Genomic DNA, 26,357 nt, shown 5'->3' with positions numbered 1-26,357 from the left:
TCTCTCAGAAAAGCTATGTTGAAAAGGTACTAAACAGGTTTGACATGAGTAATTCGAAAGCTGTGAGCACTCCATTGGCGAATCACTTTAAACTTACATTGGATCAGTGTCCGAAGTCAGATTCAGAAATTGAGTATATGTCAAAGGTTCCTTATGCCAGTGCTGTTGGTTGTTTAATGTATGCTATGGTCTGTACAAGGCCAGATTTGGCACAAGCTGTAAGTCAAGTTTGCAAGTTTATGTCTAAGCCAGGAAAGCATCATTGGGAAGCAGTCAAATGGATTTTCAGGTACTTGAAAGGTACAATAGGTCATGGTATCATGTTTAGCAGTGAAAAGGGTAATCCTTCAGTTGTAGGATATGTTGATTCAGACTACGCCGGTGATATGGATGACAGGAGGTCTACTACAGGTTATGTGTTTACTCTTGCAGGAGGACCTATTTGTTGGAAATCGTCAGTTCAATCTATAGTGGCTATGTCAACAACTGAAGCAGAGTACATGGCAGTAGCTGAAGCTGCCAAAGAGGCCTTATGGCTTACAGGATTAGTGAAGGAATTGGGTGTTGAGCAAGGTGGAGTTCAACTGCATTGTGATAGTCAGAGTGCCATTTACTTGGCCAAGAATCAAGTGTATCATGCCAGAACTAAGCATATTGATGTGAGGTTTCACAAGATCAGAGAGCTACTTACAACTGGACAGATATTACTTGAGAAGGTTCATACTTCAGAGAATGCAGCTGACATGTTGACCAAGCCAGTCACCAGTGACAAGTTCAAGCATTGCTTGGACTTGTTACATGTTTCTCAGTGTTAAGAAGGAAACGACCCCCCCTAGCGCTAAGGATGCGGATGTCATACAGAGGTTCTTCATATGGGTTTGATATTCACCAAGGTGGAGATTGTTGAGTATGGTTCATATATGCATCAGGAAGAGGCTGGGGGCGGCCCGGAGCTGAGCTAGCGGAGCGAAGCTCCGGCCGCCCCCTGCCCATATGGGCTTTGACCAGATGTTTTGGGGGGCGCTAGGGGGGTGCGGGGGGCGATAGCCCCCCGCGGTATGGTGCAGGGGTATTTACGTCATTCTATTGATATTATATATACCGCTTGTAACACTGAAACCCTAATTCATTCTTTCATCTAATAGAAACGAGCTGTAGCGAATTCTGCAGCCGGAGACGTACCTAAGGGGAACTCCGTTATCAAACTTCTTGTGTTCTTATTGTTTGCAATTTCGTTATTATTACCTTCTGTTACTATTTGTGCACAACAGTTACAACACACACCAAAAGAAAGAGAATAAAATGTGTGTATTAACCATGTTCACTCACCATTACAGAAAGTTTATGCAAAAGCGGAGAAGCTCGTAGAAGGATTAAAATCCCCAAAAGATTGATCTCAGAAGGTTCTACAGTAACAAAGTGCTGGAAAATGTTGATGTTTAATTGCTTAAGATGTTTGAATGGTTGAATTTCTTTTAGGGAAATAAGAGCCTAAACAAGAAAATGTAAGATCATTAAATAAATATCATTCAAAAGACAGAAATTTAAACAATTCAGTTAGTGTTCCAACACTTTTTGACTAACCTTTAAATTGATGTCCAATCTCATAATCTCAAGTTTAGAAAGAGTTTCAAAGATTGCATATTGATTAGGATCATCAGCATAAAAAACAGTGCAGTGAAAGCTCTTCAACAATGGGGTATTAATGTTCAAGGTATCCAAACTATATCCATCGTACAACAATGAATGGTACTCCAATGAAGTGAGTTTAAGGCAATCTAGTAAACTCAGATTTATGTTCTTCGGCATGTTGTCAGATATAGCAAAGCATGCTCCAACCTTGAGATAACATAAGGATGGACTCACTATACTTGACATTGATGATCTGAACTCACAACCAAATAAGTGAAGTTCTTCGAGCCATCTACAATTTGATAATAGACTTTCAATGAACATTTCATCCACTTTTGAAAGGTAAAGTGAAAGAGATCTCAAATTTTTGAAAGGAATGTAGTCACATTTGGTGGGATGGCAAACAAGACATTGTTCGAGACGCAGATGCTTTAGAGTTGAAGCATTAGTCTCCGAAAATAAGTCAAAGACAAACTTGTATGGTTCATATGGAGTAACATAAGTACAAGGCATAATTGGTAATAAGAATAGATTGATTGTTTCAACTCCCCTTGCAATTGCAAAACTAATCCATTGATCAATAATATTACTGTGTTTATCATATGAATAGAAGCTCGCAAAGAAAGAATTTATCTTTGTGCCTTGAAAATTGTTGAGAAATTGATCTACTCGTTTTACAAATTCATCCATATTGATATCTCGATGGACTTGTATCTCCATAGGAGAATTACTAGGAAGATGTAATACTTCTTCCTTGGTCTTTCCAAGCACGTGGAAGATATCAAAGTGGAGATCTCTCCATAGAGTCCAAAGCTCACACCACCTTCTAGACAGAATGCTGGTTTTCAACAAATCTTTGATGGATAACATTGTTAGGATATAACATAGGATTTCGTCAGGCAATTCACTAATGCGATCCATCTTAGAAAAGAGTCACAATGCACCTGAGAAAAATATATATATATATATATATATATATATATATATATATATATATATATATATATATATATATATATAGGGAGTGTATCAGGTGAGAACTGATAATTATGTGAGAAATGAGAACTATTAATAATAATCATCGGATTTAATAGACGCGTCAGATTAAAATCTTCTCATTCACTTAAAATCTCATGTGATTATATTTCTGAAGATTGAAAAAATCTACCTACATATAATCTTTCCTAATTTATTGCAATTCCTTCCAAAATTTACAAGAATAAATTTTTACCTCTCTCTTCAATTTTTAATACTAATATAACACTAAGTTTTTTTTTCTTTAAACCAAAAGCATTATGGTTATTATATACTTCTAGTTCATTTATCATTAGCTGTGTTTGTGTGACAATAGGTTTTGTGACTTCTTTTGTATCTTCAGGCATGTGTATGCCTGTATCAATTTAATTTTCTTTTCCAGAAAAACAAAAACAAAAGCTTCAACAATATAATAACCGTAATGCCTCTAATCATTTCTTTATTTAATTTAATTTTTAAATAATTTTTAGTAAAATAATCAATTGTATAAATTAGGAAAGTTTATATATGAAGATTTTCTAATCTGCACAAATATAATCACATAAGATTTTAAGTGAGTAGGGAGATTTTAATCTGATGCGTCAATTAAATTGCGGGGATTGAATTGTGGTCCTTCCTACGAAGTTCAGCGTCAATCACCACCGAACCAACTAACGATTGGTATAATATAATATAATTTACTTTAAACTAATAAAAAATAAATTATTGTTAATGGAAGATAATTAATGACAACTACATAGATATTTGTAGTAAAAAAAAAACTATATAAATATTTATAATTTAATAATCAAAATAACACTATGAATGTGATAAAAGCTAACTATAAAATAATTTATGTATAGTGTCATAAATTTTCTTAGGGAAGATAGTATGTATTTTTTTTTGACACAGTAGTTTTTTTATCAATTTAAAAATGTATGGTAGTTGTTGTTTCTATTATTCTCCACTAAAAGAATTATCAAGTTGATGGAAAATAATTTCTCTATGGAAAATATGGAAGATACTTTGAAATTTCGAAAATAAACTTTGAGGTGGGTATGAATTAAGGCTTTGATGGAAAACAAGGTGAAAAGTTAAGATTTTATAAAATAATGGATGAATATAATAAGAATGTGTTATAATTTGAATAATTCGGTAATTATGATTTAAAGAAGTTTGATTCCCATCATATATACCCCAAATTGGAGGGGAACCAAAATGAGGGAATGTGATGGAATGTCATCATATACTCCTTCATTCTATTCATTTTTTTAAAATCCAAACAAACGGAATCACACGTCACACCATTCTATCATATTTCATCAATCCAAACAAAGCCTAAGTTTTTACACAAGACATCCCATTTCACCACATTTCATCGATCCAAACAAAAACTATCTTTCTACGCAAGACTTTCTACGCAAGACTCCACATCCTTTTCTATTCCCACCATACATATATAGACATATAGTGTTTGTTACTCTCCAGATGACTTGAAATATGAAAGCACATGTGAGAGTTTCTTAACTTAATTAACACCATTGAATGCTAAGTGTGTCAGGATCCATAACGATCACTCCATAAAATGTCAATAATTCTAAAAGAACAAAAAATTTCATGATTGATGAGTATTACTATTCTCTGTGAATGAGGGCTATCTGAGAACTCAAAATCAACTCGACAAATTCAGAGCAAGCACCTCACACATTCTTCTCAAAGTTGAAATTTTGGGATCAAGGATTTTTGTGTTGATCTTAGACAAAGTTATGAGCAATATAAATATTAATATTGTTCTATCATCAGACATTATACACTTTATATGAGCACAAGTTTTTCTCGTCCAACTACATTTTCATTCAGAAGTTTTTCACTAATCCTTTGACGTCCATTTTGAAACCACACGGGATCAGACTTCCAATCCCATGAGTCACATTCTCTCCAATAAGGACTCAAAACTATTCGCTCAAGTTTGTGGGCATATCGCAGAACATTCATAACAAACTCAATTTCATACCAATTGCCAACACAACCTCTCAGTTCAATAACTCTGACCTCGTCATGAGAGCATATATCAACATCCTTGACAACGTTTTGATTTCCAACGATCTCTGGATGCGTGAGCTAAAAAAAACAAATACTGTAGTTAAATCCGAGATAAACTTATACCGATAAATGCAAATAAAAATATCCAGATAAACTCCTTAAAGGTATATCAAATCAAAGGCTATATTTGGAAATATAATGGACAGATAAGTGCAATAAACTCAATATGTAAAAGAACATTAGGATGTTCAAACATATATGATCTTAAGTGCATAACTCACCAGGTCAAAAGTATTACCCTAATTTATGAAGCCATGACTCAAAATCAGAACAATAATACCAAAAAAATAAGAGAATAAAATGTGTCATGTTCACTCACCATTATAGAAAGTTTATGCAAAAGCGGAGAAGCTTGTAGAAGAGTTAAAATCCCCAAAAGATCGAACTCTGAATATTCTTCGATATAAAAGGTGATGTCCAATTGCTTAAGATGTTTGAATGGTTGGGTTATTTTTAAAATAGGGACCTAAACATGAAAATGTAAGATTAAATAAATATGATTCAAAAGACAAAGCAATTTAAACAATTCACAGTTCCAACACTTTATGACTAACCCTTGAATAGAAGTCCAATTTCATAATCTCAAGTTTAGGAAGAGTTGCAAAGAGTGCATATTGTTTAGGAATAGGATCTTCACAATCAGGAACAGTGCAATAAATGATATTCAACAAAGGGGTATTAATGTTTAAGGTATCCAAATTATATCCATGATACTCCAATGAAGTGAGTTTAAGGCAATCTAATGAACTCAGGTCTATTTCCTTCTTCATGTTCCCAGATACAACATAGCATTTTCTAACCTTAAGATTACTTAAAGAAGAACTCACTATCTTTGGCATTGATGATCTGAACTCACAGAATTCTAAGTCAAGCTCTTCAAGCCATCTACAATTAGTTAACAAACTTTCAATGAAAATTTCATCCACTTTTGAAAAGTAAAGTGAAAGAGATCTCAAATTTTTGAAAGGAATGTAGTCACATTTGGTGGGATGGCAAACAAGACAACGTTCGAGACGCAAATGCTTTAGAGTTGAAGTATTAGTCTCCGAAAATAAGTCAAAGGCAAATTTGTATCGGTTGTATGTTAATAAGAGTAGATTGATTGTTTCAACTCCCCTTGCAATTGCAAAACTAATCCATTGATCAATAATATTACTGTGTTTATCATTTGAATAGAAGCTCAAAGAGAAAGAATCTATCTTTGTGCCTTGGAAATTATTGAGAAATTGATCTACTCGTTTTACAAATTCATCCATATTGATATTCAAATGGCCACGTTCTTCTAATGGTTTTCTGCTAGTGCTTCCAAGCATATGTAAGATATTAAAGTCAAGATCTCTCCTTAGATACCAAAGTTTGCGCCACCTTTTAGATAGTATACTTGTTTTCAACAAATCTTTGATGGATAACATTGTTAAAATATAAGATAGGATTTCGTCCGGCAATTCACTAATGCGATCCATCTTAGAAAAGACCCACAATATGCACCTGAGAAAATTGAAATATATATTAAGTGATTCTGCTACTCTAAAGTAATAATCATATGAAGAAGAAGAAAATTTATATAAGAGAATTTTGATAAGAATCTTTTGCTATTTTTATTAGTGTTCCGCTTATATGCCGCCTTTATTGGTGTTCCGCTTACCGTCTCTGTTCTTCTTGCGTAGAAAAAGCTGATTATTATTAATAATATATTTGCCCTAAAAAAAATTTGAGAAGACTAACTCACCGAAGAAGAAGAATATGTTGCAGCGGCACCGATCTTGTATTCCTAATTCCTAATTCCTACTGTTAAAAAAAATAAAAAAAAAGTCACACCACGCATCCGAGAATCTATTCCAAATCTACTATTTTTAAATTAATTCTTGCGTGGCAGTCTTTTCATCAATCCAACTAAATAAAATGTAAAATTTTATCGACAATAAATTCACATAATTACTATTTTTAAATTGATGTGAGAAAGTTTGATGAAAAAGGACCATACGAGTTTCAATAAAGGAGAAATCATTCACCGATAGTTAGTTGATTAAGTGATGATTGACGTTGAACTTGGTGAGGAGGATCACGGTTCGATCCCCACAACTGCGATCGGGAGAGGGCTGAAACCACTTGATGCCAGAACTGACCCCGTAACATATTAAACTTGTGGTGAAAGCAAAAAAAAAAAAAAAAGAGAAATCATTCGGGAGAACTCGAGTTTGATTTTTTGGTTGAACAATATTTCTAAATCAGATTTTACTTACCTAATGATTGAATTCGGGATTACTAGTCTCCCTTCCCCTGATGCAACACCTAATTTATTCCTCGGTACCTTGAATGTGTCATGCTTCAGAACCTTTGTTAGGATATCAGCTTCTTTTACAAGGTGGTAAAGCGAGTAGCCCACTCCCTTTAAGCCCACTTAAAAGTGGGGCGGACTAAGCCAACTTACATGCCCAACTAATAGTGAAAATAAGAATGCACACTAATAGTGAAAATAACAATTAATTATTTTTTCTATATCACAAAGCTCAGGCCCGATCCGAGCCGGACGACGGCAGCGGTGCACGCGCGCGTGTGATATTCAGTATGGTGTGTCACGTTTACAAAACTGGGTATCCCTTGGGGGCATACCCCAAATAGTGATCTTATTGTATATAAACACTACTGAAGTGAGTGTCTCAAGCAATGTGGAACTTAATATGAACTTTTTCAAATTCACAGCTCTCAACTTGTGTTTATTTTGTACCAAATTCTTATACAAGTTGTAGATTTGTTCCAACAGAACTCTTGTAAAAAAAAACATATAATAAACTCCAACAAATGTTACATTTTTCAACTATCAACCCCCAAAAACAAAACAAATAGCATAAGAAAAAATAGCTAAACACAAAAAAAAAAAAAAGTATAATAACTGGACCCGAGCAAAAGAACAAAAAACAAATCAAAATATATAAAAAATTAAAATATGTAATGGAAAACACAAAAAAAGAACAACACATCAAATTATTATATTTTTTAGGAACGAAAGCTAATTCATATGTGACGTAGGTTCGAACCCTCAATTTTTCACTTCTAAAACATTCATTAATTTCAAAATAGAATTATATATATGAAGAACATTTTTTAAATTTATAAAATAACCCGTACTTGACAAGAGTGTCTATACTCGTTTCTTTAAATTTCAGCAATTTCGAATTCTCTATTCTCACTTCATCTATTTTTTTTCCTTTTCTATTGTTTCAAGAGTGGCTTCTCCGCCATATTCAATCGGCCATAATTTCATATTCGAGAGGTATTCATACCATATAGAGGATGTAATTTTTGACCGATTTCTATGATGCAGTAGATATTCAGTATCAGTTTGAAGTGAGCTATTTTATCCTCAATTTAAACAGCAAAATATCTTAAAGAGAGCGATGTAGTTTGTGACTCGATCCATAATTTCTTTAGTGGCATAGTTTTCAAACTGAATTTTAAATTAAAAAACAACAAGAACAAAATTAAGCATCATATTATTACTCTTCTCTTTGAATGGGGCAAATTCAGATCATCTAACGAAACTGCGAGAATTTGACATGGTAAAGGGCAAGTACCTCATACATTCTTCTCAAAGTTGAAATTTTGAGATTAGGGATCTTTTGTTGGACGAAGTTATTCGGAAAACATAATCATTAAGATAGTCAAATGCAAATTATTTAACTGATTACAAGTAATAAAATTATATGCAATATCAATTTTAATATTGTTCTATCGTCACAAGAAATAAAAAATAAAAGAAAAACACATTATTCTCAACTTTATATGAGTACAAGTTTTTCTCGTCCAACTACATTTTCACGTTGAAGTTTTTCACTAATCCTTTGACGCCTATTTTGAAACCACGCAGGATCAGAATTCCAATCCAATGACTCATGTTCTCTCCAATAAGGACTTAAAACTATTCGCTCAAGTCTGTGGGGGTATCTCAGAACATTCATAACATTCATACCAATTACCAATACAACCTCTCATTTCAATAATTTTGACCTCGTCATGAGAGCGTATATTAATATCCTTGACAATTTTTTGATCTTCAATGATCTTTGGTTGTATGAGCTAAAAAAAATAGAAATAGGAATTAAATCTAACAAACTTATACAGTTATACTGATGAATGCAAATCAACTTTAGAATATTAGGATGTTTAAACCTATATGATCTCAAATTTTGAAAGGGAATATAGTCACGGTTGGTGGGATGGCAAACAAGACAATGTTCGAGATACAGATGCTTTAGAGTTGAAGCATTAGTCTCCGAAAACAAGTCAAAGGCAAACTTGTATCGTTTGTATCGAGTAGCACAAGTTTCAGGCATTGGTAATAAGAGTAGATTGATTGTTTCAACTCCCCTTAATTAAAAATGCATATTATTTAATTTAATTGGTTACAAGTAATAAAATTGTGAGTAAAAAAAAAGTACTATTAAAATTGTGAGCAGTATCAATCATTACAACAAAATAAAAATAATAAAAAAAAACATTATACTCCACTTTATATGAGCGTACAAGTTTTTGTTTGTCCAACTACATTTTTACCTTTAAATTTTCCACTAATCCAACTACATACAATTATTTTGATTTTTGAACGTGTGAGTGTGAGACATTAGTATATATCTATATATTGAAATTCTATATAAAAAAAAAATCTATATATTAAAATTGAAAATACAATTACAAATGTCTCTTTTATTAGTTATAAAATATACTTTTTTGTGTAAAAAAAAAGAGTACTTTTTTTTGTCAATTTATTAATTTATAAAACCATTGATAACAACAGGTACCAAAAAAAAACCATTGATAACAGAATGTACCAAAAAACCATTGATAGACACTATAAATGTGTTTATAGTTTCAATATATTTTTTACATATTCAGAAACCAAAATAAAACTAAATAAATTTAAGGGCTCAATTTATCTAGTGTTTATAACTTAAAAGTCAAAACATATAAAAAAAGTCAAAAAGAAAACTTAGTGAAACTTAAAAATAATTTAAAAAACCAAATCATTTGTGTGAACATAGTCCCAAAGGATACATCGACCCAAAATTTAAAAAGATATACTTATCCTTTTTATTTATTTTATTTTAATTTAGAAAAATAATAATCAACATGAAAAATGGAAACTCACATGAAAAATGGCATGCATGTAGCAATACTCTTCTTCTTCAAATTGTTTTTCAATGGAGAGAATCAAAATTGGTTTTATATTGAACATAAATGGGATAATATTGTTATAGTGATATACACACACACACATGCACATTAACGGTGCCATATCTTCCAGCAAAGTATTTGAATGTTAGCACATCGTAAGTGGTCACACCTTTGAGGAAAATGGAGACACATCACGTACGGTATATATGTGGTGGTTGAAGTAGCATAGCATCTCTTGCTTCCATTAATTGTTGACTGTTGCTAACACTGAAATGCTTGTATATCTTTGAGGGACCTATGGTGGAACACGATGCATCCATAACCACAGGTTCTTGGTTGTTTCTTGGATTCTTTATGTTAACTAGTTAATCAAATAGATAGATTGAGGAAGAAGAGAGAGAGAGAGTAATATGTAATTGCATTATTTAAAATTTGTACAATTCTATATATATATATATATATATATATATATATATATATATATATATATATATATATATATATACAAGACTTTCACACTTCAGCTTAAACAACTAACTTAAACAAACTATTAAGTAGTTTTAACATACTAGCACACCTATTATCTAGTTAATACTTTTTTTTTTACTAATATTATCTAGTTAATACTCGATCATTTGAATTATTACCTTTATCTCTCAATATAAAAAGACCACTTTAAGAAAATTAAGAAAGTTTATCGTAGAATTAAATTAAATGACAATTAATATTGTTTTTACGATTAATATTATTGTGAATTAGTATTTTTTTTAGAGTATTTATTATATATATATATATATATATATATATATATATATATATATATATATATATATATATATATATATATATATATATATATATTGTAGAAAAAGATATCCTATAATTAAGTTTATATATGTTGATAAAGAATTAATTAATGTCCTTAAAAATTTGAAATGAGTCTTATAAAAATAAGACAAAGAAAAAATCACAATAAAATCTTATATTTAGGATTAACGTACTAATTCAATACAAGCCTCCTCAATTCAAATGCTCCAATGATTTGTTCTTAAGTTCCTTGAATGTGTCATGTTTCAGAACCTTTGTTAGGATATCAGCTTCTTATATAGGGGTGGTAAAGCGAGTGGCCCATCCCGTTTAAGCCCACTTGAAAGCGTGGCGGACTAAGCCAACTTATAGCCCGAGCTCAAAAATTAAGTTTGTCTTGTTTATCAATGAGATGACGAACCGACCTACCAATTTATTTATTTGTTAAAATTTAATACATATAATTTACAAAAATATTAATCATTACCAAAAGGATCACCTAGAAATATTTTTTTAACGTATAATATAGAACTCCAACAAATCTTAATGTCAATATCACATTTTTCAACTATCAACCCCAAACCCAAAACAAATACTAGCATAAGAAAAAATAGCTAAACACAAAATATAATAACTGGACCAAGCACAAGAACAAAAAAACAAATCAAAATAAATAACAAATTAAAATATGTAAAGGAAACCACAAAAAAAAAAAAACAACACATCAAAAATATATATATATATATATATATATATATATATATATATATATATATATATATATATATATATATATATATATATATATATATAATAAGCAAATTATTATGTTTTTATGAACAAAAGCTAATTCATATGTGATGTGGGTCCGAACCCTCTATTTTTCACTTTTAAAACATTCATTAATTTCAAAATAGAATTATACTTCCTTCGTCCCGAAATATAAGGAAAAATGAATCAATAAAAATTGATGTATTTGATTAAAAATTTGGACTAAATACATCAACTTTCGTTGACCAATTTTCTCTTATATTTCGAAACGGAGGGAGTATATATGAAGAATATTTTTAAAATTTATGAAAGAAAAAAAAAATCTAGCCGTACTTGACACGAGTGTCTATACTAGTTACTTCATATTTCAGCAATTTCGAATTCTCTTTTCTCTCTATTCCTACCTCATCTATTTTTTCTTTTCTATTCTATTGTTTCAAGGCTTTTCTGCCGCAATACACACAATTGGTCATAATGTCATATTCGAGAGGTATTATACTATATATAAGGTGTAATTTTTGACCGATTTTTACGATGCAGCAGATATTCGATATTAGTTTGAACTGAGCTATTTTATCTTGAAGATTAAGTGGCACAAATTTGTGTAATGCCGCAAACAATCTTAAAAAGAGTGATGTAGTCTGCGACTCGATTTAGTAATTTCTTTAATGACTTAGTTTTCAAACTGAATTTTAAATTAAAAAACAACAAGAACAAAATTAAGCATTATACTACTCTTCTCTTTGAATGAGGGCTCAGCTAATTAAATTAAGTATTACGATCTTCTCTTTGGATCGGCAAATTTGACATGGTAAAGGGCAAGTACCTCATACATTCTTCTCAAAGTTGACATTTTTGAGATTAACTGGACGAAATTATTAGGAAAAATAATTATTCAGGTAGTCAAATTATGAGGAATATCAATATTAATATTGTTCTATCAATACAACAAAACTAAAAAAAAATACATTATACTCAACTTTATATGAGTACAAGTTTTTCTCGTCCAACTACATTTTTACGTTGAAGTTTTTCCCTAATCTTTTGACGCCTATTTTGAAACCACGCAGGATCAGAATTCCAATCCAATGAGTCATGTTGTCTCCAATAAGGACTCAAAACTATTCGCTTAAGTTTGTGGGCGTATCTTAGAGCATTCATAACAAACTCAATTTCATACCAATTGCCAACACAACCTCTCAGTTCAATAACTTTGACCTCGTCATGAGAGCATAAATCAATATCCTTGACAACTTTTTGATCTTCAATGATCCTTGGATGTATGAGCTAAAAAAAATAGAAATAGGAGTTAAATATACACAATTACTATGCATGACCTTTTTAAACCTATATGATCTTAATTGCACCTAAAAAAAAGAATAAATTGTGTATATTAATCATGTTCACTCACCATTATCGAAAGTTTATGCAAAAGCGGAGTAGCTCGTAGGATGGTTAAAATCCCCAAAAGATGAAACTTTGATTCTTCTACAATATCCAAAGGCCAGAAAAGGAAGAAGTTCAATTGCTTAAGATGTTTGAATGGTTGAGTTATTTTTAGAGAAGTAGGGACCTAAACAAGAAAAAAATGTAAGATTAAAAAAAAATATCATTTAAAAGACAGAAATTTAATCAAACACTTTATGACTAACCATTGAATAGATGTCCAATTGCATAATCTCAAGTTGAGGAAGAGTTGCAAAGAGTCCATATTGATTAGGATCTTCACAATAAAAAACAGTGCAACGAATGCTCTTCAACAAAGGGGTATTAATTTTTAAGGTATCCAAACTATATCCATGGTATTCCAATGAAGTGAGTTTAAGGCAATCTATTGAACTCAGCTCTATTTGCATCTGGACGTAGCCAGATACAACATAGCATCCTGCAACCTTGAGATGTATTAAGGAAGAACTCACTATCTTTGGCATTGATGATCTGAACTCACATAAAACTAAGTGAAGCTCTTCAAGCCATCGACAATTCGATAACACACTTTCAATGAACATTTCATCCAACTTTGTTCTTTCAAGTGAAAGAAATCTCAAATTTTGAAAGGGAATATAGTCACGGTTGGTGGGATGGCAAACAAGACAATGTTCGAGATGCAGATGCTTTAGAGTTGAAGCATTAGTCTCCGAAAACAAGTCAAAGGCAAACTTGTATTGTTTGTATCGAGTAGCACAAGTTTCAGGCATTGGTAATAAGAGTAGATTGATTGTTTCAACTCCCCTTGCAATTGCAAAACTAATCCATTGATCAATAATATTACTGTGTTTATCATATGAATAGAAGCTCGCAAAGAAAGAATTTATCTTTGTGCCTTGAAAATTGTTGAGAAATTGATCTACTCGTTTTACAAATTCACTCATACCGATATCCAGACGGACACATCTCTCGATAGTAGAACTACTAGTAGGAATCACAGTTTGTAGTAGTTCCTCCTCGCTGCTTCCAAGCACATGGAAGATATCAAAGTGAAGATCTCTCCTTAGAGCCCAAAGGTTGCGCCATCTTTTAGATAGTACACTGGTTTTCAACAAATCTTTGATGGATAACATTGTTTGGATATAAGACAGGATTTCGTCGGGCAATTCACTTATGCAATCCATACTAGAAAAGAGTCACAATTCACCTGAAACACATAGGTAAAGTTTAATAATTTTCGCAACTGCGTTGTATATATGAAACTGATTCCATTCAACAAATAAATGATATATACTGATTATACTCTGAAGTAATAAGATAATTTTGGGAGATGATGAGAAGTTGAGAACTAACTCACCCAGAAAGAAGAAGTTGTGCAAGTGGAGTGAAAGAGTCGAATATAGTATTTATAAATAAATAAAGTTAGTAACAAATATTTGTCTTGTTCCACAAGAAACCGATAACAAATTATCTTTTTAACAAAAAATATCCAAAAATAAAACACATAACAAAATACTCCGTAAAAAAAGGAAAAAAAATATATATTCAAAGATGATATGCTTAAAAGTAGGAACAAAACAGATTATAGATAAGAACAAAGTAGAACAATTTATACATAAAAATAGGAAAGAAAAAAAAATTATAGAAAGTTTAGTCAATAAAAAAATTATTGAAATAATATAGAAAAAAAAAAAGATGAAACCTCATACAAACAGGAATATATAAATAAAAAATAAACAATATTTTTCATCAAATAAAGAAATTATTAAAATTTGTTATATAAAGTTATTAAAATTAAATTTATTTCTAATTTTTGATTAAAAATATATACGGGGCCACTATTTGTAATTGTCACTAAGAATTTAATTGTTGTACACCGTCAGTGTAAAGATTTTTTATACATGCATTCAATGATGCGTTGCCACATCGTTTAATGAATGTGACACATCATGTGTTTTTAAATATCATACATGATGTGTCGGTATATTATTGGACGCATGTGTAAAATAACTTTAGACCGACGGTGCATATAAATTATATTCTTGTCACTAAAACATAAAAAATTGAATAAATAATTTTAATTTTAATAATTTTATATAACAATTTTTAAATATTTAATCTATCCTATAACAATATATAAAGGGGATAAGGGAGTTTGGGCTGGATTTTTTTTGGTCCATTTTACCCTTAACTTCCTTTATAATTTTTTAATTATTCCATAATTGCCCTTAACTTCCTCTCTTTTTTTTTATGGTTTTTTCATCTATATTTATTCTATACTATATAATATATAAAAAGAATACATGAGTTTTGGGGTAGAATTTTCATAATACCAACATTACCCTTGCATTTTTTTAGTAGCAACAAAAATCTTTTATTAACAAACTCATCATAACATAAGGCGTATCTTTTTTTTTGGGTACATAAGTTAGATACAGGCAGACGCGGAACGTGCCTGCCTGGCCCGCTAGTTTTAAATAAATTTTCTACATTAATATAGTGATAAACTCAAATATTGAATAAAAGTCAATAGACCCATGCAAATTCACGGTCTTTAAACTAGTGAAAATTATAATATAAAACTATCCATAATCTTTTATTTTATGGAACTACACAAAAATTTGATAACCTATTTTTTTTTTTTTTAATATTGTTAACGTCCTCCTTTAGTGGTGACCACTATTTTAATGAAGTAATGATATGTTTGCATCCAATGCTATATATAAGAAAGCGGAACATTGATCTTGCGGCTAAGGTATTGCAGCAGGAATGGTAGCATTGGTCTTTGCAGCCGATGATCCTTATCGGTGAAGCTTATCATATGTTTCCGTCAGCTATGACTTTGACTCCGTTTGTCCCTACTTTTTTTCTACTTTTTTCTTCTCCTTAAAAGTAGTAAAGAGGTAAAAAATTGTGTTTGACTCAATTTTTCCTTATTTTTTACTTCTTTACTGTATTTCTCTAATTTTTTAAGGGTCCGATTGGTTCGAGGTAGATGGAGGGGAGGTGAGGGGGATAATCTTGACAAAAAAAAAAATTTCTTTTTATTAAATCATTTTAAAAAAAAACGTTTTTTATTCTTGAAAATTTTATGATTTAATAACAGTTCGAACTCCAAAGATTTACAACCTCAGAAATCGAAGAAAAAAATTGGGCAAATTTATAATTCAAACTCGGTTAAATGAAACAAAACACTGTTGTTAAGGGTTTAATGGTAAAACACTAGGTGACAACAACATTTAAACACATTCGCCTCTACTTTTCCGCTCGACTCAGTACCGTATGCAAACATCTTTAGGTGAATACTATAGAATTCTAATTAAAAAATTGCACGACTGATGAACAGATTAACCTGCAGTTCAGGAAAAAGACAACCATCAGCAACCGCCACAGCATCAGATCATACACTCATATGTATAACATGAAATAAACCAAATTAAAATGCAAGCAAAAAGGAAACATTACTTGTATAAAACTATGAACCCCGTCGATACTCAAGTTGCTTTGTGTTCTCAAGTAATATCTGTTAACCGACAAAGAAATTAGGAATTAACCAATGAAATGGAATGTGAACCATGTTATTATTCCTATATATATCAATCACATAAATGAGGCAGGTTCTTACTTCTCGGATGTAGTTGGCAATTGCTTTGCAGCCTTCTGTAGCCAGTTGCATGACATTTTCCAAAATGTCAATTGGTAGTTTAGAATCCATCTACAGTAAGTACACAAGAAATTAGTGTGCAAACAAAATTTGAAATCTAGTAATCCAAAAATCACACTTAACCCAACGCCGTCCAATTAAACTATAAGCTTTCCATTATAAATTATGTAACACGGCAACTGGTCCTAATGCAACAGAAAATTCCAATGAAAGAAACTGGTGAAGAAAATAAATGCATTGCTTTCTACAAACAAATGTTAGAGTGATCTATTTCTGTTAAAATAATCAAGTTCTCAATCTCAATCAGCCTTTATAATAACAAGTGCAAATTCTTAAGTCAATAGTGGCCACTATATTACTGGCATCCCTAAAACAAGTGTTAATAAGTATATTAAGAATGTTTTCATGCGGGAAAATGAAGCTGTACTTGATCCAGAATTAACTGATACTAAACAAAAGAATTGCGTCTCAACACTGACCAGAGAGTAAAGGTTCAAGTCACTATAAATCATTTTCATCAAAACCAAAATGAAAGTCTAGGAAGTAAAAAAAGTAAACAAAAGGTGCAGAATCTTTGATTTTTCAACATGAACATAATTTCTAACTTTCCATAACCTAGGTCTAATGATAAGAAACAATTTTGGAAGGAGGGAGAGGAAATATAGCTTCAAAAGCAACAGTCTTTATGTGATTGTGTTAATTGCCAATGGCAGAGAGCAAGAGGAAGGATTGAAAGAGAAATGGGTCTCAAGGATCCGAGGCCTCTATAAAAAAGGCAAAATACATGCAGTATGGACTATGGACATTACAAACTTTCAAATTCAAGCAAGATGGTACACAGTCCATAAGCTAGGACCAGGTACAAACACAAACTCATTTTAAGAAACGGAAAATTACCTGAAGAAGCGTCACTTTATCTAACTTCGGTAGAATTCCTACAGTTACATCAGGACCCCCAGCACTATCTTCTACATAGTTCAAATCTGTCCATATTCAATCCGCAACTTTCAATAATTATGACAAACCATACAGTGCTATATCAAAATTTCACTTGTTACAGAAAAAAGACAAACCACCCTTGTTAGTTGTTACAGTGTTAATTTTTTTAGTAAAACAGATATATACCAAGCAGAGGGGTGCTATTGAGGTATCCAGCACTACAGGAAGTTACAAGATCACGCATAGGGATCCCAGCATCAGCTAAGGCCAAAGTTGCAGCATTTATACAAGCAGACCTAGTTCCTACGAAAGGCATGTTACGAACAAAAGTCATATGAAATACAGAGACCCATTTTAAGTATTGCCAACGATTAACAGGAGAAAGGTTTTATAATTGAGCACAAGAACAAGAAAAATGACAACAAGAGGAGAAAATGGTCACAACATCCCATTAACAGGCATGAATTACCTCCATCTGCTTGGAGAACTTGGACATAAATATCTATCTGCAAATTAAATAACCAAATCATTGCAAAAAGAAAATACACAATTTAAACTGATTAAAATAGAAAGTCCAAAGACTGTAATCGAACCTGGGAACGGGGCATTAAATGCGTCAATATGCATGCTTCCATGGTTTGTCGAATAACCAAAGAAATTTCAGTTGATCTCCTGTAGCATGAGAAAACTTCAATTAAATATAGAAGTAAAAAAACATGAGATTGTGAGTTGTCCCATCATACAAGGGTTAGGGAACCATGCAAGAAGAACCAATATAACAAACTCTTAAAGACAAACAAAATGACTGAATATTTATGCTTAAAACATTGAGCACCGAGTCTGTTAGGAACAAAGGGAAAGAAATGGAAAATTGATAGAAAGAAATGAAAAAAAATGAAGAAATTTTATTTAAAGAATAAGAACGAGAGATGAGACTCTCCTCCAATGGTTTCCCCTTTCACAAAATTCCTTTGTCCTTTCACAATACAACAAACAATGAACGCCCTCTCCCATCCTTACTTCTCCTATGTATACACACTATCCCTTTAAACTACTTAACTTCTCTTGCAAACTAATTATTTAACTAATCTATACCCCTTCTAACTAGTTAACTTCTCTTATTAACTAAATAACTATAATGATAATCCCCCCAAAAGAAAAAAAAAAACTATAATGATAGATCCTAACAATACCACTCCTCCAAAACCCACCTTATCCACAAGGTGAGTATTCCCACTGATCATCTCCACACCATGTTTCTGCTAAAGCTTCCTTCAAAATCAGCTCGTCCCAGGTGGTAAGGTTCTCAAAAATCAATGATCAGTCGTGCCTGCTGCTGATATTTCCATCTAAGCTTGTGCCATTGGGCCGCTCAACTGGAAATTTTCTGAAAGATAAGCTGCTAAACAGTCATAAGTCATAACCCATCATACAAGCAAGGTGGGAAGACAGCACTTTGTTTACCGAGGTTTTGTGGAGTTGGACCCATGAACAAATTATGCATTATGCCTTTACCTTGATAATTAACAAGCTGCTACCATTTCCTCCTTTAATATGCTGTCCTATTCAGTTAGCCTCTCAATCAAACCAGCATCTAAATTTCTCTATAACAATTAACAACAATGCCATACCAAAAATGCATCCATAGAATGAAACATGGTACTATTCCTGAGTTCCACACCTCTTTCATAGCTTAATTCCTACTTATGCAAAAATATAGAAATGTCGCAAGTTATTCTCTAGGGTGATTCTGTTGTCGCTACGCTCACTCTAGTTCTATTAGTTCATCAATACTATATCAATTAAGTATCAAGTATCAAGTATCAAAATCATACAAAAGACTGGGAAACTAAATGAGTAAATAAGAAATAACCTGTCTCCCTTTGGTTTCCTCATGCGATCACCAGTGCTAAAATTAGCCATGCTGTATTCACATCGAACCTAAAAGATTAAATGCAGACGAAAAGTGATTAAATGTTCAGTACAATGCATATAAATAAACTAAAAGTACATTCAATGAATGATATTACTATAACTTAATAGAAGAAATATACCAGAGCCCGGTCACTTATTTGCTGGCTCCTATTTTGAACCTGAAATATATAGAAGTTACTAAAAAAACGGCAACATCATCTAAATCTCAAATGCAAATTCAAAACTTTTCTAATCATCAAAGCTGATTAATCCCTTAGAAAGGATAATTATCCATCTTCAAATTGCATGAGTACAAATGCATATGCAAGTCTAATGATTATATAGTACCTCTCTAGGGCCATAAACAGCAGCAATCACTTTGGTATTACCCATCTCGAAAATGGCAGACCTGGTTTCACAATGAAAATAACTATATGGTGAAATGCCTTTAAATAAATTTATTACTGAATTTAAATAAATAAAAAATTGAAATTAGAAAGTGAGGGGCAAAAGATGAAAAATATCTACCCATCAGCTTTGGATACAGAACCAATCTCTGCTCGAATTTGTCGCATCTAGGATTGCATAGAGAGGGGAAAACATGGTAAGGTAAAGTTCAGAAGAGAAAAAACAAAACAAAAAATCGCATGCAAAATTCAAAAAGAAAAAGAAAATTAATTGGAGAGAAACGAGGTGGAAGACAGCCGTACTTCCATGGGCCGGCGACCATCCAAGCGAAGTCCTTCTGGGCTAACGTACTCCATCTATGGTGTTGAAACTATTTTGCACAGGAAACGTTGTTTTTCGTTACTCTGTTTTCTTTGCTTCAAAGAAAAAAAGGAACATTAATAAAACCTTCCAAAATCCCAATTATCATTCCACAACAGTGAGATTTTGCATAATCTAGACCAAATCAATTTTCATATAAGCTATAAGTTGTTTTCATAAGCTATCCCATTTGGATAAGTAACTTCACTAAGCGCTAATAGCTGCATAAGTGCTTACGTATAAGTTATTTCTATAAAAATAAGTTAAATTATTTTCATACAAGCTATAAGTTGTTTTCATAAGCTATCCCGGATAGCTTGTGGAAATAAGATGTTTATGCTAGTAGATAAACTTAAATAATCAATTGATACTGAGCCTTATTGTCTTTACTGTTAATTGAATTTAAGCTTAAAAGAACTTGAATCCTTTCATTAGGGCTTGTCTTCTCTACAGTGATACAACTAGTTAATTTTTTGGCTTTCAATTTCTTCTACATTGAATTTCTCTAGTGTTATTTAATTTCTTGGTTTTGAATTGAAGCACATATATATATATATATACATATTCAAGCAAGATAGCTGCAAGTGAAGAACTCTACTGATATACTATGAATTGCTAAGGATAATAAACAGTAAGACGTTGTTTCAGAGAGAGAGAGAGAGAGGAGAAGGTTACTGTGAGAGGGAAGGGCGGTGGAAGCGGTTGTCACCGGCGGCGGCGCGGTGGCTGGACCTGCGTGGGATGGAGAAGGTTCTTCAACGGAATGACGGTAAAGGGACTGAGAAGTGAGAACGTGTTGTGTTAGTTACCGATGAAGGAGAAGAAGTGGAACTTTTTTTTTTTGTTGTTAGGTCACTTTTGCTGGGTTGGGCCTCTTATTAGACTGGCCTTACTATTTAATATTGTTTGAATTGTATAACGATGTTTTCTCTCCCAACCCTCCTCAATTTTTTTCTATCTCTGAATTTCCATTTTTGTCCTTGGGGGTACTGCGGTTTATACGAACCGAAATAAGCTGACATGCTGATAAATTTCGGTAACCACTTACCGAAATCTGGGACATTTCGGTTCGCAGGTACCGAAACAATTATTTCGGTAAACTTCTACCGAAAATGGCCTAATTCCAGCGACCAACGTACCGAAATCTAGGACATTTCGGTTCGCAGATACCGAACAAACTGACGTTCGTTTTTTGTGTACCGAAAACGCTAATGTTCGGTTTGCAGTTACCGAAATGGTCTAATATTTGGCTTCGGTGAATACGAACCGAAGTTTTTTGGCAAAAATGTTTGGAACCGCAAGGGGCAAAATTGGATTTTTGGGGGTAGAAAAGAAATGAGAGGGGTCGGGAGAGAAAACATCTTGTATAACTACCTAATGAAATGCGTAATATTGTATGGAAGCTATGAACTTTCCGCGTAATATCAAATGGTAATTAACACTGTAATTAACTATTCTCTCTCATTTCTAAATTATTATGGCATGTTTCTGATTTGTTTTTGTTTGATTACAGGATCAAAATAGAGTGAGTTGTTGGGAGATGTCAACCCCTTAAATGGATCTCAGTAATCTCGAGGGATTAGTCTTTGCAGTTGCGTACGAAAGATACCTTTGGGTTAACAAAAATAGAGTGAGTTGGGGATATATTTATTGGATTGATGTTCATTTCATTGTGCAAGAGGTGAAGACATATTGGATCAACTTGCTACTTGGTTCTCCCAAATGTGTATTGCGATTTTTTTGTTTTCACTATCAGTATCAGACCCACTAGACTATTTAATATGGTTTGGGGATTAGTTCTTGCATTAAGTGGTTTCAGCCTCATCTGATCGCAGTTGCGGGAATCGAACTGTGGTCCTTCCTACCAAGCTCAATGATAATCACCACTGAACCAATTAACGATTGGTTTGTGTATTGGAAATTTAGGATGTACATAGTTCAATAGGTTGTGTATATATATAAAATTAGTAGTAGTACTCAATCACTCTAGACCAGTGTTTTAAAAACCGGACCAGTCATCGAACCGGCGAGGGTACTGGGTCACTGGTTCATTGGTCGAACCACTAGATCACTGGTCGAACCGCATGACAAACCGGATTAAACCAAATAAAACCGATGGAATGAACCGGTCTCCACAATAAAATTATATAGTTATTAAACTGGTCGAATCGTAAAATTTAGTTGAATAAATTGGTCTCTATAACAAAATTAACAACCAAGTTAGTAAGAAATGTGTTTTTAATTATAATATATTACAATTACTATTGCTATAAATTAAAATGAAGTTAAAAATATTTAAAATAAGGGAATTTTTTTTAACGAAAAATGTTGTTTAAGAAATTGGAGTTTGAGTTTAAGAGGAAAAAAAAAAGTAAAAGTTTATATAATAAATTCATATCTCAATTTAGATACAATTGGAGTATATGTATTATAATAATTCATAATAAAAACTATTATTTACCACACACAGCTGTCTACCACTTTATTAGGAGTATTTGTTTTTTTTTTTCCACGTCAAATATTTACCTTCCATTTATACTTTTTTTTTTGAGACCCTAGTTTCAATCTCTCTCTCTCTGGTTTTCTTTCAAATGTATGTTGTCATGTTCTTTGTATTTTTATTCTCCTCTCAGCTAAACATCAAAGCAGACAAAAACATCATGATTAAACTGATCTATTGGCTTCCTTCGTCCTGCTATTTCCTAATCTTCTTCTCTTTCTAAAAATCTCAATGTTAAATCTGGACTTCTTTGTTGATACTTTTTTGTATAATGAATTTGTTAGATCTGGATCTGGAATTGTTTATTGATACTTTTATGTATAATGAATTTGTTAGATCTGGATTTGGACTTGTTTGTTGATGTTTCTGTTAGTCCGATGAAGAGGAAAAAAAAAAAACAGTCAAGTAGTCAACCCGCCGGTTTTCAAAACCGCCGGTTCGCCGGTTTTTCCGATTTTTTCCGGTTTTTTCCGATTTACACCGGTTCAATTGCATACCCGGTCCAGATGTCGAACCAGACCGATATACCTCCGGTTTGCGGTCCGACCGGTCCGACCGTCCGGTCCGATTTTTAAAACACTGCTCTAGACAATGAGAGAGTCTCCATGCATGTTTCCATTATTGAGGACGTAGTTTGTTTGCTGTTTTATTTTTCCATAGATTAAAATTTATATAGTTCTTCATTTGGTTTCAGTGCAAAAACATAAATGTGGTGTGGTGGGTGAGCAATGAGCATGTTGGATTTGTGAAGGAAGAGAGTTGTCCTTCCTCTTCCACCTTATTATAATTAACTATGATGATAAAATTGAAAATGGAAATAATCTAGTGGAAAATTAAATAAGGTATGTTACCTTTTTAAGGTGTAATATATGATTCTACTTTGAAATTATATGGTAGAATTAGAACTTAGGGCCCAAGACAAGACTACCTTAGGGTCTGTTTGGTTCAACATAGGGGGAGGGGAGGGGAGGTATTTTAATGAAGGGGAAGGGAGGTGAGGGGAGGGGAGGTGAAATTTGTACTTACACATATGTTTGGTTCAAAAGAAGGAAGGGGAGGGGAGGTGAGGGATTTTAATTAGATATATGTTTGGTTCAAGAGGGGGAGGGGAGAGATTTTAAAACTAATTTACTTTTTTATCCTTATAATTTTCATGTAGTCTGACAATTTTATAGCTACTTGGTGCGAATTAACCTATATATCGACAATATTTTCTCAATTTTTATGATTGATCTAACCCAAAAATAATATTTATAAGTTTAAATTACCTATAAATATATTTAAAAGAATTTTTTGATAATTATTAACAAAAAAAACCTTGTACTAATACTAATATTCTACAAAAAAGTAATATTTATTTATAAGTATAAAGATCTTGTACTAATACTAATATTGTAAAAAAAAAAACTTTTGTATATTATAAGTTATAACGTAACAAACTTAATGATATTTTAAAAAATATAATAGTGCATATAAATACTAACTAATATGATGCAGGTAAAAAGTAAGTAACAACGTTGATTTTCTATAAAAAAAAAATAACATCGTTGATTCAAAAAATTATATGAACTTTACAAGATAACAATGTAATACAAAAAAAATTAGCACAACAGTTTATGAATATAAAAAGACATGCGTAACAATAAAAGAAAAGTTTGAAAAAAAAATTAGAACTAAAAAATGGATAATTTAGGCATTTTAAAATAATTATGAGGACAATTATGTCAAAATAATTAAAATGGTAATAATATCTTTCTCCTTCCCTCCCCTCCCCTCCAAATCCCCCCAATTTGGGGGGAAGCAAAAATTGGGATTTGGAGGTATTTTGCTCACCTCCTCTCACCTCCCCTCCCCTCCTAAAAATTGAACCAAACACAATTAATTTAAAATATCCTCTCACCTCCCCTCCCCTCCCCTCCAAAACCCCCGAACCAAACAGACCCTTAAGGTCAGGTTGGGCAGAGCAGGATATTAGATCTTGTTATATGACATATCTTCTTGACAATTGATAAATATGTTGTATCTGGTTTCTAGTGTGTGTGTGTTAGTGCTAGACATAATTTCACACAGTCAGTTACTTGAAACTAGTCTCTCTCTTTTTCTTCTTTTTTAACTTGAAATTAGTCTATTAATAAAATAGAAAAAGTGCTAAATAAACGCTTTTTTATCTATTTATTGCCAATTTTCAAAGCAAAAAATCTAAAAGTTATTTGAGATAAAACGCTATTTAAGTATAGTTTCTTAGAAAATTAATTATAAAACTGATTTTCTTTACGATGAACAAAGAATCGGAATTGGTGACAAAAATATGAGAGAATCAAAAGAGATAAGTGAAAATATTAGCTCCAAGCGGATCCTGAAGGAACTCGAGGACCTTCAGAAAGATCCTCCAACCTCATGCAGTGCTGGTAATTTTTCATTCTGTGTAGATACTTCTTGTGTGTCCATCTATGACCCTCTTTAATTGAGATTTTCTCCAAATCACAATTTGTAACAATTATCATGGAGGAGCAATGGTAGTATTTGTCTTGATATCTTAAGGGACCAATGGAGCCCCGCGCGCCTTGACAATATCTAAGGTTCTTCCACTGCTCATCTCTTTAACTCATCTTTCATATGGCCATCACTTGTGTTACAAAGAAAATTTTGCACTAAAACAACAATGAATGTTTTGGCGGTGAACCTAATTCAACCCTGCGAAACCGGTTTCTAGAGTGAGGGATGATGCCTCCCACAGTCCCACTTATCAACTCTTTTTTAGGTTTTACTCACTTAACGAGGGACTCTTGAGAGCCTAATGTAGTACAAGCTAAGGTTGCATAATTTTGATGCTTATCCTCCATAATATATGGATTGCTGATTGATAAGTATGCTTTGAAATATCTCAAGATAGCTGCCATTTTAATTGTGTTTCCAGTTCTGCATTTATGATGAATTCAAACCAATTTTAAAAGGTATTGTTGATATATGTAATGTAATTGGTTTTACATTCAAACCACTTAATTAAGAGGTTGCGATGATTACGAGTTTTTGTAATTCTATCTGGCACTGATACTTTGTCTTTGGCTTCCTTTTCATGAGCTAAGCTACTCTTCTAACCCTGTCTTTTCCTTACTCCTTTATCAACATTTTACACTACAAATTCATTCAACCACCTCACTCCATTACTAAATTGTATGGTTAGAAGAAATAGCTAACGATCAATGCAAATCTAGTTTGTTCTAACATATTCCCTCTAGTCTCATAGGTAAGCGCAAAAAAAAAAAAACCTTTAAGAAAGTGCATCGATTAAGGAGAAAAAACACCTCATTTTCAATTATACCCTTCTTAGAATAACGGTATCCTTTTTAATCTCATATGTAAGCTCAACCATTGTATTTATTGGTTGAATCAATATTTAATTTAGAGTTTAATTGATATGCACTGACGGTGTAAAATAGTTTTACACGATCAGCCAATAAATAATCATCATTTTGCCATGTCATGTTAAGAAAGTGGGATAAAGTGGGGTGATGTGGCGGAAAACATGGTTGGTATTGGTTGACAGTGTAAAACTATTTTACACCGTCGGTGCATATCAATTAAATCCTTTAATTTAAGGGTAAAATTATTAGAATAACGGCATGTACATAATAATTGAGGTAG

General features: G+C 32.3%; 4 protein-coding genes across 5 annotated transcripts; all 4 read right to left on the bottom strand.

The window, feature by feature from the left end:
* Positions 1 to 1,311: 1,311 nt before the first annotated feature.
* On the bottom strand, positions 1,312 to 2,553 carry LOC123888979 (F-box/LRR-repeat protein At3g03360-like). Its single transcript, XM_045938151.1, has 2 exons — positions 1,585 to 2,553; positions 1,312 to 1,491 (listed from the first exon to the last, which is right to left on the bottom strand). The coding sequence occupies exons 1-2, from the start codon at positions 2,551 to 2,553 to the stop codon at positions 1,312 to 1,314; spliced, it is 1,149 nt and encodes a 382-aa protein (XP_045794107.1).
* A 1,908-nt stretch (positions 2,554 to 4,461) lies between these two features.
* LOC123888978 (putative F-box protein At1g49610) lies at positions 4,462 to 6,212 on the bottom strand. The gene is made up of 3 exons (XM_045938150.1): positions 5,304 to 6,212; positions 5,069 to 5,215; positions 4,462 to 4,767 (listed from the first exon to the last, which is right to left on the bottom strand). The coding sequence occupies exons 1-3, from the start codon at positions 6,210 to 6,212 to the stop codon at positions 4,462 to 4,464; spliced, it is 1,362 nt and encodes a 453-aa protein (XP_045794106.1).
* Positions 6,213 to 13,127: 6,915 nt separating this feature from the next.
* LOC123888977 (putative F-box/LRR-repeat protein At5g02930) lies at positions 13,128 to 14,111 on the bottom strand. The gene has a single exon (XM_045938149.1). The coding sequence runs from the start codon at positions 14,109 to 14,111 to the stop codon at positions 13,128 to 13,130; it is 984 nt and encodes a 327-aa protein (XP_045794105.1).
* A 1,953-nt stretch (positions 14,112 to 16,064) lies between these two features.
* LOC123889597 (exosome complex component RRP41 homolog) lies at positions 16,065 to 21,080 on the bottom strand. Of its 2 annotated transcripts, none has more exons than XM_045939002.1 (13): positions 20,888 to 21,080; positions 20,155 to 20,263; positions 19,973 to 20,019; positions 19,793 to 19,853; positions 19,585 to 19,623; positions 19,404 to 19,471; positions 18,124 to 18,202; positions 18,000 to 18,036; positions 17,717 to 17,833; positions 17,489 to 17,574; positions 16,553 to 16,642; positions 16,393 to 16,450; positions 16,065 to 16,279 (listed from the first exon to the last, which is right to left on the bottom strand). In XM_045939002.1, exons 2-12 carry the CDS (start codon positions 20,206 to 20,208, stop codon positions 16,403 to 16,405), a joined length of 726 nt encoding a protein of 241 aa, XP_045794958.1. In that variant the 5' UTR covers positions 20,209 to 20,263; positions 20,888 to 21,080; the 3' UTR covers positions 16,065 to 16,279; positions 16,393 to 16,402. The 2 variants fall into 2 exon arrangements, with proteins under 2 accessions (XP_045794958.1, XP_045794957.1); XM_045939001.1 differs by having other exon boundaries at positions 20,155 to 20,268; positions 20,888 to 21,056.
* Between the last annotated feature and the right edge of the window lie 5,277 nt (positions 21,081 to 26,357).

The sequence above is a fragment of the Trifolium pratense genome, linkage group LG6 (genome assembly GCF_020283565.1).
Source record: "Trifolium pratense cultivar HEN17-A07 linkage group LG6, ARS_RC_1.1, whole genome shotgun sequence".
Lineage (NCBI taxonomy): Eukaryota > Viridiplantae > Streptophyta > Magnoliopsida > Fabales > Fabaceae > Trifolium > Trifolium pratense.
This window is presented reverse-complemented; position numbering and strand designations above follow the sequence as displayed.